At 38.0% G+C, this 14,822-nt stretch overlaps 2 protein-coding genes across 2 annotated transcripts; one reads left to right on the top strand and one right to left on the bottom strand.

The window, feature by feature from the left end:
• Window positions 1–1,386: 1,386 nt before the first annotated feature.
• LOC141439502 (large ribosomal subunit protein uL2m-like) lies at window positions 1,387–3,449 on the top strand. The gene is made up of 3 exons (XM_074103785.1): window positions 1,387–1,681; window positions 2,109–2,240; window positions 2,858–3,449. Exons 2-3 carry the CDS (start codon window positions 2,189–2,191, stop codon window positions 3,061–3,063), a joined length of 258 nt encoding a protein of 85 aa, XP_073959886.1. The 5' UTR covers window positions 1,387–1,681; window positions 2,109–2,188; the 3' UTR covers window positions 3,064–3,449.
• A 21-nt stretch (window positions 3,450–3,470) lies between these two features.
• LOC141439501 (ubiquitin-like modifier-activating enzyme ATG7) lies at window positions 3,471–13,725 on the bottom strand. Its single transcript, XM_074103784.1, has 11 exons — window positions 13,357–13,725; window positions 13,075–13,270; window positions 12,455–12,913; window positions 12,024–12,130; window positions 11,193–11,337; window positions 9,903–10,058; window positions 8,864–9,052; window positions 7,812–7,973; window positions 6,864–6,979; window positions 4,118–4,409; window positions 3,471–3,706 (listed from the first exon to the last, which is right to left on the bottom strand). Exons 1-11 carry the CDS (start codon window positions 13,548–13,550, stop codon window positions 3,668–3,670), a joined length of 2,055 nt encoding a protein of 684 aa, XP_073959885.1. The 5' UTR covers window positions 13,551–13,725; the 3' UTR covers window positions 3,471–3,667.
• Between the last annotated feature and the right edge of the window lie 1,097 nt (window positions 13,726–14,822).

Genomic DNA, 14,822 nt, shown 5'->3' with positions numbered 1-14,822 from the left:
ATAAACCAACACCAATATTAGTAAAAACTACCAGGTATGAACCGAGATCACTATTCTTAGAGATATGCACCGGCACGTGTGTACACCAACGAATCAACGAGCGGAATCATCTAAAACTTCATTATCATATATTTTTAAAGCAGACTTATTTGTAGCTATAAACTTCACTGTCATACAGCATTGCTTTCGTTTAGTAAAAAAAAAATGTGATAAAATAAGTATTTTGATGACAACACTATCAATGGGCGAAGCAATCACCATCTGTTAGATGTTATATTACTGCAGACATTATTTAACCACAATAAATGTAAGTAACAAAGAAAAAACAATTTGTCAGCAAATCAATTTTATATGAATTTTACCCTCAATCGTCTTATAAGTTTTTTAGATGTCAGAAATGTAGGTTAGGTTAAGTTTAAAACTGCAACTCCCTCAAAACCATACTGCTACCAGTAAAGTGGGTTAGGTTAGGTGAGAACTGCAACCCCTACTAACCAAACTACTGCCATTAATATAGGTTAGGTTAGGTTAGAACTGCAACCACTACAGGACCAAACTGCCACTAGTAAAGTAGGATAATCACAATTTAAGAAAATAATCTCATCAATATCATCATATGGGACTATTTTATATTCGTTTATGTCTCCTCCATATTGATAATAATATATAAAAACTTTCACTCCAGTTCCAACATCGCATTAACGTAAAATAAATGTAAAAAAACTGTATTGATGTTTAAATTATGATTAACAAGTTTAATTGAATTTGATGATTATGAATGAAAGAAATATGAAAACCAGCATTATTAGTACAAACATAATCTTAGTGACAACGTTATGAATTACGATATTCTGATAAAATTACCATTATGACCTCAGTTGGTAGTAGTACAAATTTATGACAAATAAAATTATGAAGTTAAAAATTCGGAAGAGTGATGATTCTGGCTACAAATCGGTAGCAGGAAAAAAAATCGGAGGATCGATTTTATGCGAGTCAATATGGACCCGGTTCAACTATATAGGCTACAACTGCTGGTTCAATTTTATAGTGTCATCCTGTCCATCTGTCTGTATGTCAAGGCATTTTACTCAAAAACTACAATGAGTGATGAGTGATAGGTTAATACAGATAACAAGCCAATCAACTATTTTACCGACACTGGGCGTCTCCTGAGTTACCAAAATTGTCTGGCGTTACCAAAAAATCGTACTTCCAACAAGATATTTCACGGTTTAATAGCTTAAACTTACGTAGGATGGCATGTATTCATGTACACCATCTACTAAATTACAGAAAAAAAAAGTTTACTTACAAAAATCTGCAATTGTTTGAAAAATGACGCAGGCAGATTAGTGTCGGTAAAAAAGTTGATTGGCCCAACAGGGTTTCACATTCAGCTCCCCAGTATGAAGTGTACAATAATAAAATGTTACATGTCATGATACTGCAGTGCCAATGACAATGCACAATGTTTAGGAGAGTGTTACAATTAAAATATCTTTGTGTTTATCCAGCCACGAAATCTCAAATTTGCTATTTTTTGCAGTAACATTGATGAATTCTTGAACAGGATGAAATAAGTATCCTTGTGTTCCAGTTCGTGCAAATGAAGGTGATGCCTATGTGCTAGGAGCACTGCCTACTGGCACATTTGTGCACTGCGTTGAGAAAGAACCTGGTATGTTTAAATTATCTAGTCTGTGGTGAAAATACAAGTAGGAAAAAAAAATAAACCTATAATAAATAAATGTAATAACAAATGTGTTCCTTTAAAAAGAGTGCAATGCAAAAAACTGATTTGAAATTGATAATGTAGAAATAGAGTAGGCTCGTTTATACTCTCGTTGTACAATCTACTATTAAATACTACATGACCCAAAATAAATTATGATCTTTTATTCCAATTGCTGCTTATTTTGTTCTTGCAAGACACATAAGGCCCCATACACACTATGCGACTAAGCGCGCAGTTTTAGAGCGCCGTCTCTTTCTCGAGCGATACTTTGAAGATGGATGGCGCGCTAAATAATAAATATCAAAGTTCTTGTTATTTATACTTAATTTTTCTATTAGTTAGTTTTGCATCGTTTTTTATGTGACGGCAGGTAAAGGCGGTCTCTATATCCACGCGGCCGGTACGTACGGCACGATACTGAGGAAGCAAGACGACCGTATCGTTGTCCAGATGCCGTCCAAGAGATTGTTCAGCTTCGACCAACACTGCATGGCCGTTGTTGGTGTATTTAATGCTTTGTACGTACTATACTCAGCCGCTATAGCCATGGTGGTTGACTGGTTTGACTTATGGTCTCTCAAGCAGAGGATTGTGGGTTCAAACCCGGCTCACACCTCTGAGTTTTTCGAATTCATGTGCGGAATTACATTTGAAATTTACCTAAACCTGCACATGCAAAGCAATTCAATGGTGTGTGGTAGGTTCCAATCCGCACTGGGCCCGCGTGGGAACTATGTCCCAAGCCCTCTCATTCTGAGAGGAGGCCTGTGCCAGCAGTGGGACGTATATAGGCTGGAAAATGATGATGATGATGACTATACTAAGTGAAAAGAAAGTGCAAACCAGATCTTCATGTTTTATAGTTTCTGAGTTACCCATACTGACCCTTCTAAATAGGCTACCCTGTATATTTGCCGGTCTGTAAGGTGGCTAACCAATTAATAATAAATGAATAAAATTCTTTTTCAAGACTGTAGGTCATGTCCAACGGGCCCTAGAAATAGACTCATATGTATCAGATATTAATACACGCTTTGTTATATCAGATAATGGTGCTGATGGCTGTACCTATATTCCCTTCTTCAACTATATTTTAAAACCTTTTAATTCTGTTCAAAGGTCGCCTGTCAAACATAGAGCACGGCAGCACCCCTATCGGGTCGCCCCAACGTAACCGCTGGCTCGGCAACCGCCCTCGCTCGGGGCTCTGGCACCGCAAAGATGGCCGCCACGGACGCAAGATCAAACCACCGAAGCCAGTCAAGGAAATATACCACCCGAAGAAAGCGAAACCAGTCGCTATACAATTGTCCATGAAACCTTAAGTTAATGTGAGCTTGAAGGGGCTTCTCAGTTGTTTTAAATAGTAAACACAATTGTACACTAAATTTTACTTGATTTTAAAATCGTGTATCCCAACATAAGTTGCTAAAAATGTCGTTATACCTATATGCATTGTGATCGGGTCCGCATATACCTAGAGGTTGACTTAGTGGAATCATTTTGTATACAAGTGTTTTTGCTGACTACTATTTATTGACTTGCATAGTTAACTACTTATAGAAACTAAATATCCATACCAAATTTCAATACTTCAGTGGCAAGAAGTGTCATTTTTTAAAGTTAAAATCGCATTTACTATTTAAAGCAAGTAAGGATGTGATCTTTGTAATATAATGTATTAGTAAAATAAAAGTTTTAGATGCTTTAACATGTATATTTATTTTATTATACATTATAATATGTAGAGGTATGATATAAAACGTATATTTTATAGTGAGCCAGCAAACGATTATCACATTGCAACAGATATACTGTATTCTTAAAGCTTCACATAAAGCTACATTAACAATAACGAATAAATAAATGCCCTCACGTGTATTAAAAATATTCGAAAACTTGAGGTTATTTTTAAAAGCACTTGTTGCGTTAGTCTTCATCGTCGTCTTCATCCGAAAAAGTGAGGATCTGAAAACAATAAAGAAACCATTTTAGTGGCGTCAATCCATTAAAGAAATAGAAATGGCTATTCTGAGTTCAAGTGTTAACCCCTGGGTTAAAAAGTGTCAAAATATATGGAGCTGTCATCCCTAAGCCAGAATGGTTTAAAACGAATCTAAGAGGTAATATTATGACACCTCATAAAAAGTATCAGGCAGCGTCATCTGCCCTACTTATTTTGAAACCCGTGCCACATGTGACGGCCGATAAAACCCAAGAATATATCTAAGGTTTAGGCTACGCGAGCCGAGGTTCGTGAGCATTCCTACCAGCTTCATTCCTTAGAGGGGGCAGCTGTCCCCCCTACCCTTACCTCGCTACGCTCTTATCCCAACACAACATTGCCTAAATACTTTAAACAACCACAAATAAACTCACATCAGTCATTTCCGCCGTAAGTTGCAACTCGGAAAGGCCAGTAACTTCCTCCAAGTAGCTGCCACTGTTGAGCACCTTGAACACAAACTCTACTCCTTCTTTTCGATATTTGTCTATGACAGTGTCGGAGCATGCAATGCATTGCTTGAATTTGGCACAGGTCGGAGCAACGCTCTGGTAAGAGTGCAAGAAACCACGGATGGAATGTGGGATGGGCCCCAAAACACCTTGGAGGTCAGCGGGGATGTTTTGGGTGTCCTCAGACAGATTGCATAGTGCTGGGGCGTGTATTCTGTAATAGGACAGAAGTAATAAAGTAATTAATACTAAATATGTATTGTAAATAGCATAGTAAAAGAGAACAAGTAGGCTCACTACGAACAAAAGTAACGTTCGCGTACTCGTACTTACGTATTTTTTGTATTAGGAATAGTTGTAAATCCTACTAATGTTATAAATGTGAAAGTTTGTGTGAGTGAGTGAGTGAGTATGTTTGTTACTTCTTCACGCTGAAACGGCTGGACGGATTTGGATGAAATTTGGCAAAAAGTTAGTTTATAACCTGGATAAAAACATAGGATACTTTTTATCCCGATATTCCCACGGGATAGGGATAAAATCACGAAATAACAACCGCTGGGTTAGAGTTGTCATGAAATTTGGCATGGGTGTTTTAATTAAACGTCAATGAAAACCACGATGTAATTTTAGGGAATTCCCACGAGAATTTGATAAAATCCCGGAATTTCTATTCAACTGCTGTATCTTATGATTAACGCGTGCGAAGCCGCGGGCAAACGCTAGTTAGTGTATATAAGTGTACTGTAATAGTTTCGTGGAAGGACACATAAAAAATAATAGATACCTACATGATATAGCTATATTATTTACAATAAAGTAAATTGGTAAAAAAGTTGATTGGCCCTATTATGTGTAGGTAAACATGAGTAGTATGTATACATGCAGTCGCCATCACTGTTCCGGCGAATTTATAAATAACATTTTTAATTTAGTAAAATAATAATAATATAACGGCATAGAATCTACCTGGTTTCTCTAGACACATACATTAGACAATTTTAAGTTAAATTTCGTACCAAAATTATTTGCCGGTAGGTAATTAATTAATCTTAAATAGACGTCGACAACCCTAAGCGTCCGCGCCGGAGTAGGCAGTTAAGTCTCCTAAAGCGTCGGAGTGGACCTACTTGTCCTCTTTTACTATGGTAAATAGGCAGTCCTATAAAACCAAAGGTGACCAAAGCCACATTAGAAATGATTTCGAGATAAACTTGTATAAAACTGTCAATATATTAAATTATGAATTTTTTTTGTTGTCCAACGCAAGCCTATTTCTGCATGAAAAAACCGGCCAAGAGCGTGTCGGACACGCCCAAAATAGGGTTCCGTAGCCATTACGAAAAAATTAAGTTTTATACGAAATCTTCCAAGTTTGGTATATTTTATACCTTAGGCTGCTTAAGTTTTCCTTGAAAGTTTGATATACTTACTACCATCCTGAATTTTTTCAAATTTTTCCACCCAGTGGTTTAGATTTTAGAGGGGGGGGGACGCTCGATTTTAATGAAAATTTGCACTTTAAAGTTGAATATTTCGCAAAAAAAACACTGAATCGAAAAATCGTCTTAGCAAACCCCTAATGATTTTAAAAGACCAATTCAACAATACCCCACATTATAGGGTTGGATGAGAAAAAAAAATCACCCCCACTTAACGTCTATGGGAGGTACCCTAAAAGAAATTGTTTTTGAATTTTTTATTGTACCATTTTGTCGGCATAGTTTACATATATATCCGTGCAAAATTACAGCTTTCTAGCATTGATAGTCCCTGAGCAAAGCCGCGGACCGACGGACAGACAGACAGACAGACATGGCGAAACTATAAGGGTTCCATTTTTGCCATTTTGGCTCTGGAACCCTAAAAAATTACGAATTCTGTTCCGATAGCCTTTGTTATGAGCTGCTTTAAAATAACTAAATAATCAATCATTTATTTAATTATTTTTTTTTCTCTTTTTTTTTTGAGGCTTGTCTTGTCAGCCTCATGGTTTTTTAAATAATACTTTAGGTCTTATTATAAATAACAAAAAATGCTAAATGATGTTCTTCAATGCTACACAGAGAATAGCCACAGCACAACACCCTCTTTCGGGGAGTTGGGAAAAACATGCACCATAGTAAAATCCTCTCTTAATCCGAGTTTAGACTTGCAAGAAAAACCGTGCAAGTTAGTTGCATTACTTGCGAGGCCGTAAAGCCAATGAGTTTGTAATGGCCAATCGAGCGCCACAATGTAATGCAACTTCCTCGATTTTTCTTGCAAGTCTAAACTCGGCTTCAGCTTTGATGTCGATTTTAGGGACAACCTGCATGTACACTTACAGTCAAGCTCATAACCAGCTTAACCTCCTAGTACTTTGTTGCAGTGATAAACAGTAGGTACGGGGACAGTGAAATATTTCAACTTAGACGAACTTGTGACGAATTAAAAAGGGGTTCAGCTTCTGAGTTGAACTGTATTATATTTAACAACCCGTGCATCATGCACACAGCATTTTTAAAAAGATGCACTAGCTTTTTCGGAATGTGTTGCGCCGTAAACGTGCGTTAATGAAACAGGCGTCGCCTGTGCCTATAAAAATACGCCTTGTACATATATAGATTCAACTAAAGGTACCTAACCCCCCACTTCCTCAAACACGTGTAAATAAACTGGTAGGCACCTCAAGGGATGTTGCAATAAGCCCACTAGGATCTCGACGGCTAGGGCGCCAGCGATGGCCGCCACCCCCGGTCTCGTCACCGTGCACTGCTGGTCCAAAGTCCGGTCTTTTAACGACTGTAACAAACAATCATACGTCCAAAAATTAATACCTCTTGCATTATATTCACTAATTGGAGTTGTCTATTTTTTTTTACAAAGTATAGTAAATCGAAAACCATTTCGAGATAAATGCTTTTTAAAACGTTTTCTGTAGTTATTGAATTTTAGTATACATAACTTAATTAATTTATCACATAAGAAATAGCCCCTTATTCTGAGAGGCCTGTGCCCAGCAGTGGGACGTATATAGGCTGGGATGGATAAGAAATAAGCAATGAAATTCATTTGACTTTGAAAACTAGGACGTAGGTAGACGATCCAAGTTGAACTTTATTCTGTGAGTTTATGAAATCTTTACAATTTAGGTACTCGTTAATTCGATTCGGACCGGCAATCTGACATATGACCTCAAGGTCATGTCTGTACTGTAGGTCTGGTCTGTACTGTCAACAGTACAGTTCCAGAACATCACATTCTTGACAGTTTACCACTTCACCCTGGTGACTGGTCCTCAACATGCGTATTCACTTTTCTATACCAAAAAATAATACACAGCATGAGTACTTTTTCTTTCACAATCCTAATTGCGCTAAGTATCCACGGATGACGTAGTGGGAAAAAGGTGAAATTAGACTTAAGCCGCATTCACATTTATCTGTCGTGTTGTGTTGTGGTGCTCTGTCTCTGCCTCTCTCTATAGCTTGTGTTGTGATGCGACACAACATAAGCCATCACAATAACACACTGCATCAGATAAATGTGAACGCAACCATATAAAATGTATGAAACCGATACCGTTTGATGCGTCACGACACAACACGACAGATAAATGTGAATGCGGCTTTACATTTCCCGGCGCAGTGACGTCATTGCAGAAGTAGCAGCCGAGTGCAGCGCCGGGCAGATACGCGTTCGCGGTCGCTGGGGCGTTCGGGGCGGCGGCGGCTGAGGGCGCCCCGTGCCGCATCACCAGGTAGCTATCGAAGCCTAACGCTGCGTTTATTACTATCTGGAAACAAATTACATAAACATGATTAGGTCGACAAGAGGCAGATGAAGTCTTCGCCCTTAGGTTGTCAGCATCAATAAAATTCTCACAAAGCGCCCTGCCTGCGTCTGTGTTATCTGATCGCTACAATCTGGCCGTCTTCAAATCTAGTGTGAAAGAGCATTTATCAGGCGTGGAGTACCAGGTGGGACGGTACGATATGAACTTCGATTTTCCAATTTCGTAGTAGCCCCCCAGGTTTTTTACGTCCACAGTCCGATTTCGTCACTTTCTCAACTTGTCCATGCAGAATGATGTCATATGATTCACTGTTCTGATTCGCCAATATTCCTATACTTATCGTAATTTCCTATCTATTTTTCAGGGCCCGATCTAAAGAGGGCAAGCAGGGCAAATGCCCTAAACGGCAAAAAATTAAGGGCGGCAAAATTGACTTATTCCTGTTTTTCAACCTCGCCATGAGGTAGCCACCACAGTTAGTGTATAATAAAGAGCGGCGAAAATTATCTTCCTAAATAGCTAGACCGAGCCCTGTCTATCTTGTCTACATTCTTATATGGTCCACAGTCTAGTCCTATTTCGAACACAGTGCCTACTCGTCAACATTACTACATTAGGGTCCACGGAAAGAAAATGCCTAGTCACCTTTTTTTTAAATTTAGATTTTAATCTCAAAATGTAGAGCTCACAAAGTACTATGACTTACCACTGAATTAAATAATCTGAAAACAATATAAAATCTATTTTTTTATCTTTTAAAATAAATGGTAACCATAGTAATTGTTCGTGATGACTTTCAAACCGCTATAACTCAAAAAGTTGCTTAGGTGACTAGACACGTTCTTTCCGTGGACCCTTCACATGGCTTGACTAAATTTTCCACGGCATACCTTTCCATAATGAGCAGCGATGAGCGTCGGCAGCCATCTTGCTTCCCGCGTGTCGAGCAGCAAGAACACGGCGTCATGCGACGCGATCAGTTCCCTGAGCCGCGCGACGCCGGCCTCCGCTTCGGGCCGCAGGGACTCGCCCACAGGATGACCCGGCATCGGGATGTGCAGGGCAAAGCCTTCGCTTTTCTGCCAAATAAAGAACGGAGTTCACTAATGTCTAAGCAAAAATTTTTTTACAGATAATTCGTTTCACTCCACATTTTATTCTGACTTTTAAATGCGAAAGTTTGTTTGTTTTACTCTTTCACGCCAAAACAGCTGGACAGACTTGGATCAAAATCTGATATGTAAATAGCAAGCAGTATCAGTCTGTAATACTTACACAAGGACACACCATCAGACTGAGGTACTTGCAACAGTAAGAGAACAGTGAGTGGAGAGTTAGAGCCGGTGAAATTACTGGCACTTGAGGTATCCCATCTTAGGCCTCTAGGTTGGCAACGCATCTGCAATACCCCTGGTGTTTCAGAAGTTTATGGGCGGTGGTAATCTCTTAACATCAGGAGACCCACTTGCTCGTTTGCCATCTAGTTGAATAAAAAAAAATATATAAAAAGAACAGGGCAGTATCAATTTGAGGTACTTACAACAGTGGGTAGTATCAGACTGAGTTACTTACAACAGTGGGCAGTATCAGACTGAGGTACTTATAACAGTGGGCAGTATCAGACTGAGGTACTTACAACAGTGGGCGCGTCAGACTGCGATACTTACAACAGTGGTCAGTATCAGGCTTAGGTACTTACAACAGTGGCCGGATCAGACAGAGGTACTTGCAACAGAGGGCAATATCAGATTGAGGTACTTACAACATTGGGCAGTATCAGACTGAGGTATGTACTTACAACAGTGGGCCGTATCAGACTGAGGTACTTACAACAGTGGGCGTATCAGACTGAGGTAAGTACTTACAACAGTGGGCAGTATCAGACTGAAGTACTTACAACAGTGGGCAGTATTAGACTGAGGTACTTACAACAGTGGGCAGTATCAGCCTGAGGTTGTCAGCCGCAGCTTGCGCTTTGGGCCGGCCTTCTGCGCAGTCAGCGTGCGTGTACAACACCTGCCGCGTCGGGTTCGAGTACGACACCTTGCCATTGTCCACGAATGTTATGTGGCGGAAGCCCCACGCCTGGGGAAAAGTAAAAGGCTTTTCAATAGAATCTAACAATCTTGTAAACAAACATTTGTTTGTGTTTGTGTGGTCAGCTGACATTGACACCTACTTGTCTATGTCCCTAGTGATGTGAATACTCTTTAAGAAACTTGAAACAGCAAGTTGCATTACACTGCGGCCCTCAATTGATCACTTCAATCTCGTAAGCTTTGTGGCCTCGCAATGTATTGCAACTTGCAATTAGACTAGGCTTAACAGTTAAGTCAACTTAGGTTTGGGCAGTGCAAGATTAAATGACATAACAAATAATTAAAAACAAATTAAAATTCACAAGCGCCATGCTATAAATGTAATAACATTTATTCAGACGATTGAGTTGATTAAAGTTAAAACACAATAGTTTTGACAAGCCATCTACATAATATAATGAAGTGTATTATAAAGCCTCTCGAACATGCACCTTATTACTTATAACAGCTTGAGAGTAAACCTACTCTCATGTGACAATGTCATAATGATTTTCCTTAGATGGTGTTTCCTGGCATTACGCCGTTATAAAGACATTATTTATTATTGAAAGAAAAGGATTGGACGTTATATCTGCCAATACAAAGGTTGCCTGGAAGATATCGGTCTAAAGTTGTAAGTTGTAACTTGTAATTTTGTAATTTTTTCTCTGTGTACCTGCTTTCTCACTTTCATTGTACTGTATCAAAAGATAACCCAACCCACAAAAAGTTACAAAACCCTAACAATGTCATTTTAAAGTTTAATATCTTAAAAACGGCTGAACAGATATTGTCTAAGAACCATCGCTAGAAACCCTGCTTTCAAATAAAAAAAACGCATTCAAATCAGTTCACCTGTTTAAGAGCTACGGTGCCACAGTCAGACAGACACACACAGACATACAGAGACACATAGCGGTCAAACATATAACACCCCTCTTTTTGCATCGGGGGTTAAAAAAGATAAGTACACCAATGACTATCAACAATGCATACATAATGAATCATAAGAAAGAATGTTACACAACTATGCATAGCGCTTCATTTTTGCAAAGCAACATGAAATGGATTGTTTACTAGGTTATGTACCTACTTGACTTTTTAAGATAAATCAAAAACGTATAAACAAATGTATAATGACCAGTAAGTCCCTTGCCACGTGACAGCCTAGAGTGCCAGCTCCTAGAAGCAGGCACCTGGTGGTTTTCATCACCTCCACGTCTATATCGGGCACCAGACGCCATTTCATCAGTTTTATGTTCAAGTCTGAAGACTCTTCTGCTAACCTGATGATAAAAAGTTTGATTTATAACAAGAATTATAGGTAAACCGCCGTAAGCACGACCTGAAGTACAACCTTGTCTCATTAAGCAATCATTGTGTTCATCAAGGAAGCCACTGGGACGTTTATTGTGAAAAGTTTCTGCAGGCCGCGCTTATAGCGGTTTACCTATATCAGAAGTATTTGAAATTACTTTGCTTAGGGAATCAGGAACAAACATGGCGCCGTGAGAGCTTGATGCCCACCGTTATCAAGTTTTTTACTTTACCTATTGACCTCACTGTCTGCTGGTCACATGGTCAATCCTTTAACAATGTCTTTGCAAACACTAACAATTAATAATTTTACATTTCACTATGCCAATGTTGCATGTACACTTTAGGAAACTGAATGATATACCAGGGTGGAACCTTTTCATAATCAATTTCCCTGATTTCTTTGGCAAATGTATGGGATGAACATGACATACTAGCACAAAGGTCCGACCCTGGTATGCGATTCAATTCCCTCAACTGTATGTCCAAAAGAGAGTAACCATGTTCTTGAATGACTGGCTAGCTAGACATACAGGGTGCATTGGAAGTCCAGGAGGAAAGCCTTTGACCGACAGTGGCATACCATTACAGGTTAAAAAAAATTGAGTATGGGTATGGAATGAATAAGTTAAATAACACACACTGTTTTTCTTACTTAATAGGGTCCATGGAGGCAGACATGTTGGCTAGCTTGGGGCCGAAATTTCCGCGATCATTTCTCTCCCACCCCACCCAGCCAGCACTCTCCGTTGCTTGGACATTCTAAAAATCAAAAATAGTTTGTAAATACATTTCTATTATACTGCCATTCACCCATTTCTGGCATACTAAACAAATATGAAGCACTTCAATTAATTGTTGTCCTTAAGTAAGAAGTAAAGTTATATTATTGATGCAAATTAATTCATACAAATTAATTAGTATGTATTTACCTAAGCTGCCTGTAATTTTTTTGCAAGTTGTAAGGAATTAAAATACCATTCATTCATTCATTAATAAAAAAACCATGAAATGAAATAAATTATAAAAAAGCATGTAATTTATGGAAATTCTCTAAATTACAATAAATTTTAAGCAATATCTTACTTCAGGTGCAGTCACAGTGAACACCAGACTTCTATCAACAGCGCCATTGACATGACAGCGCAATCCTATAACTTTGATATCATTCTTGGTTAAGAATGGACAGTGCTCCAGTAGAGCTGCCAGGAAAAGCCTCATGGGCCACCCTGGATTTGAAGTATTACTAGGATCCGCAAACACAAAGTAAGCATTTGATAAATCAACACACAATTCATTTTGTACAGGTAACTTTGGATCTAATACTTCAGCCAAAGTTCTCAATGCTATATCATCATTTTCTTTGAGTATGATGAAGAAATTTTTCTGCAACAAATCAAAGCTTTTGTAAGCTTGTGCAAGGTTTTCTAGTTGCTTGTTATTGAAGTGCGTTGTTATACTACTGCTTGGCTCTTTGAGGTACACTGTGGGCTGGCTCGGTGCAGGATAGGCAAACCAGTAGTAGTAGTGAAACTTTTTTAAATCCTGCAAGAGAATGTTCTAAAATTTACTCAACATTTCTGTTAGAAACTGGTGTTTTGTTCTAGTCTCAGCCACCAGAAGTATCTTAATTGTAAGGCCATAGATTAGCAGAGTACAAACAAAGAGATAACTTGTTTAAACTTTAATAACAAAAAATAACTTACAGCAAAGGATATTACTATAAAATTTGACAACACACTGGGTTTTGTAATCCATATTTTTGTCTTTATATTCGTCCACATTGCTTCACCAACACTGTTCAGCAAAGCAGCCTTATCTGTATTCTTGAACTCTTCAATAGTATTCTTGTTCATTATTGTTCCCGTAACATTTTGGTACAATTGTTCCAAGTCAGGTGACCTAATACAATAGAAAAGAATATTGTTTTTTTATTTATGCTCATTATTTTTAATGCAGATACACAAATAACGAAAATAAATACAAACTTGTTAAATGAAGTCCCGTCGACTTCGAAGACTGTCCCGATGTCTTCTCGGTAAGTAAACCGCCCATTAATTTGTTTTACAGTTTCGTTTAGTTTGTCGACTTCCAATTTCACCTCGGTAAGTGTGTGCCAGAAAGAAGGATGAACGAAAGACATAAACGGGACATACTGAATGATTTCACTTTTCGAAGTCATTGTGATGGTGTTGAATGTAATTATTTTAAATGCAGTGCTTTTTGTGCGTAGCGTACAGCACTCCCTACAAAGAGTATAAGTATGACTCCCTATTATATACTATAATCTTTGCAGCAGACAGCAGTTACCAGTATACACACTCATCCATGGACAGCAGTACAAACCAAAGAGTGTACAAACGAACGATACACACGGAACGGACGGTTGACTGACATTGACAAACGGAGACCGATTATATGGGTAAGGCCGCGAATTTTGACCAATTTGGTCGTTTCAAATTTGGAACGCTGATAAAAAAAAACTGATAACACCTAGAGGTTTAATTTTTTTTTTATTATATGACACGATATAAACTCTCAAGGTCGCAAATGAGATAATTGATTTATACCCTTTTTAAAAAATAATAAAAATATATTACCGTCCAAAACGTAACGAAAATTGACTATTTTTTTTGACCACGAGTACTTAATACCTTATTATTTTCATGCTATTTAACTTCTCATGATCATGATTTTATTTAAACAAAATTTTATGATATAACGATAGTCCTACCGATTGCGGAATCATGATAATCAAATAATTTTCATGTTTTTTATTTATTTCTTTTCACGTGCCAAAAAACCACGTTTTCGTTACGAATACTTAGGTGACGCTTAATTAAGCTACCTTTAACGCCAATTTCGGTATAAATTTGTTTTTGTACACTGGCAACTAATACTCTAATAGGGCAACATCGATGAGATAAATAAATCTCATCAGTTTGTTGACAAACAGCCATCAAAAGTGACGCGGAGGTTTTTTTTCGAAAAAACGTCGAAAGTGCTTGTTCGATTTTAAGGGTAAGTAGTGATTATTTTTAACTGGTTGTTTTTTCATACGATAGGGTAATCTTTTCCATGTAAGTGGCATGTGTTATTATGTTCAAAATGTCGTTATTCACCATGATAAACGATTTTTTGTATAAAATACGTTACACTTTCGTTACGATTACGTTACATTTTTACAAAATGCTACGTATTTTGTACATAACGTAACGAAAAAATGTGGTAAAGGAAGTTCACACAGAAAATTCTAACTTACACCAGTTTATTATTAGGTTTCCAATGACTGCACGCACAGTAAGTTAGTTAGATGGATATTTTAAAGTTAAATAAATTTTAATCTGTCGGTGCAGGGATCGGCACAAGAGAATTGTGGCGAGTTCTGTGTTCACGTCCTGCTACATGCATAGCGAGAGACAAACGGAGAAATTTACTTACCTACTTAGTTCAT

This window comes from Choristoneura fumiferana, chromosome 21 (assembly GCF_025370935.1).
Source record: "Choristoneura fumiferana chromosome 21, NRCan_CFum_1, whole genome shotgun sequence".
NCBI lineage: Eukaryota > Metazoa > Arthropoda > Insecta > Lepidoptera > Tortricidae > Choristoneura > Choristoneura fumiferana.
The sequence above is the reverse complement of the archived record's forward strand: the minus strand, read 5'-3'. Positions and strand labels throughout refer to the sequence as shown.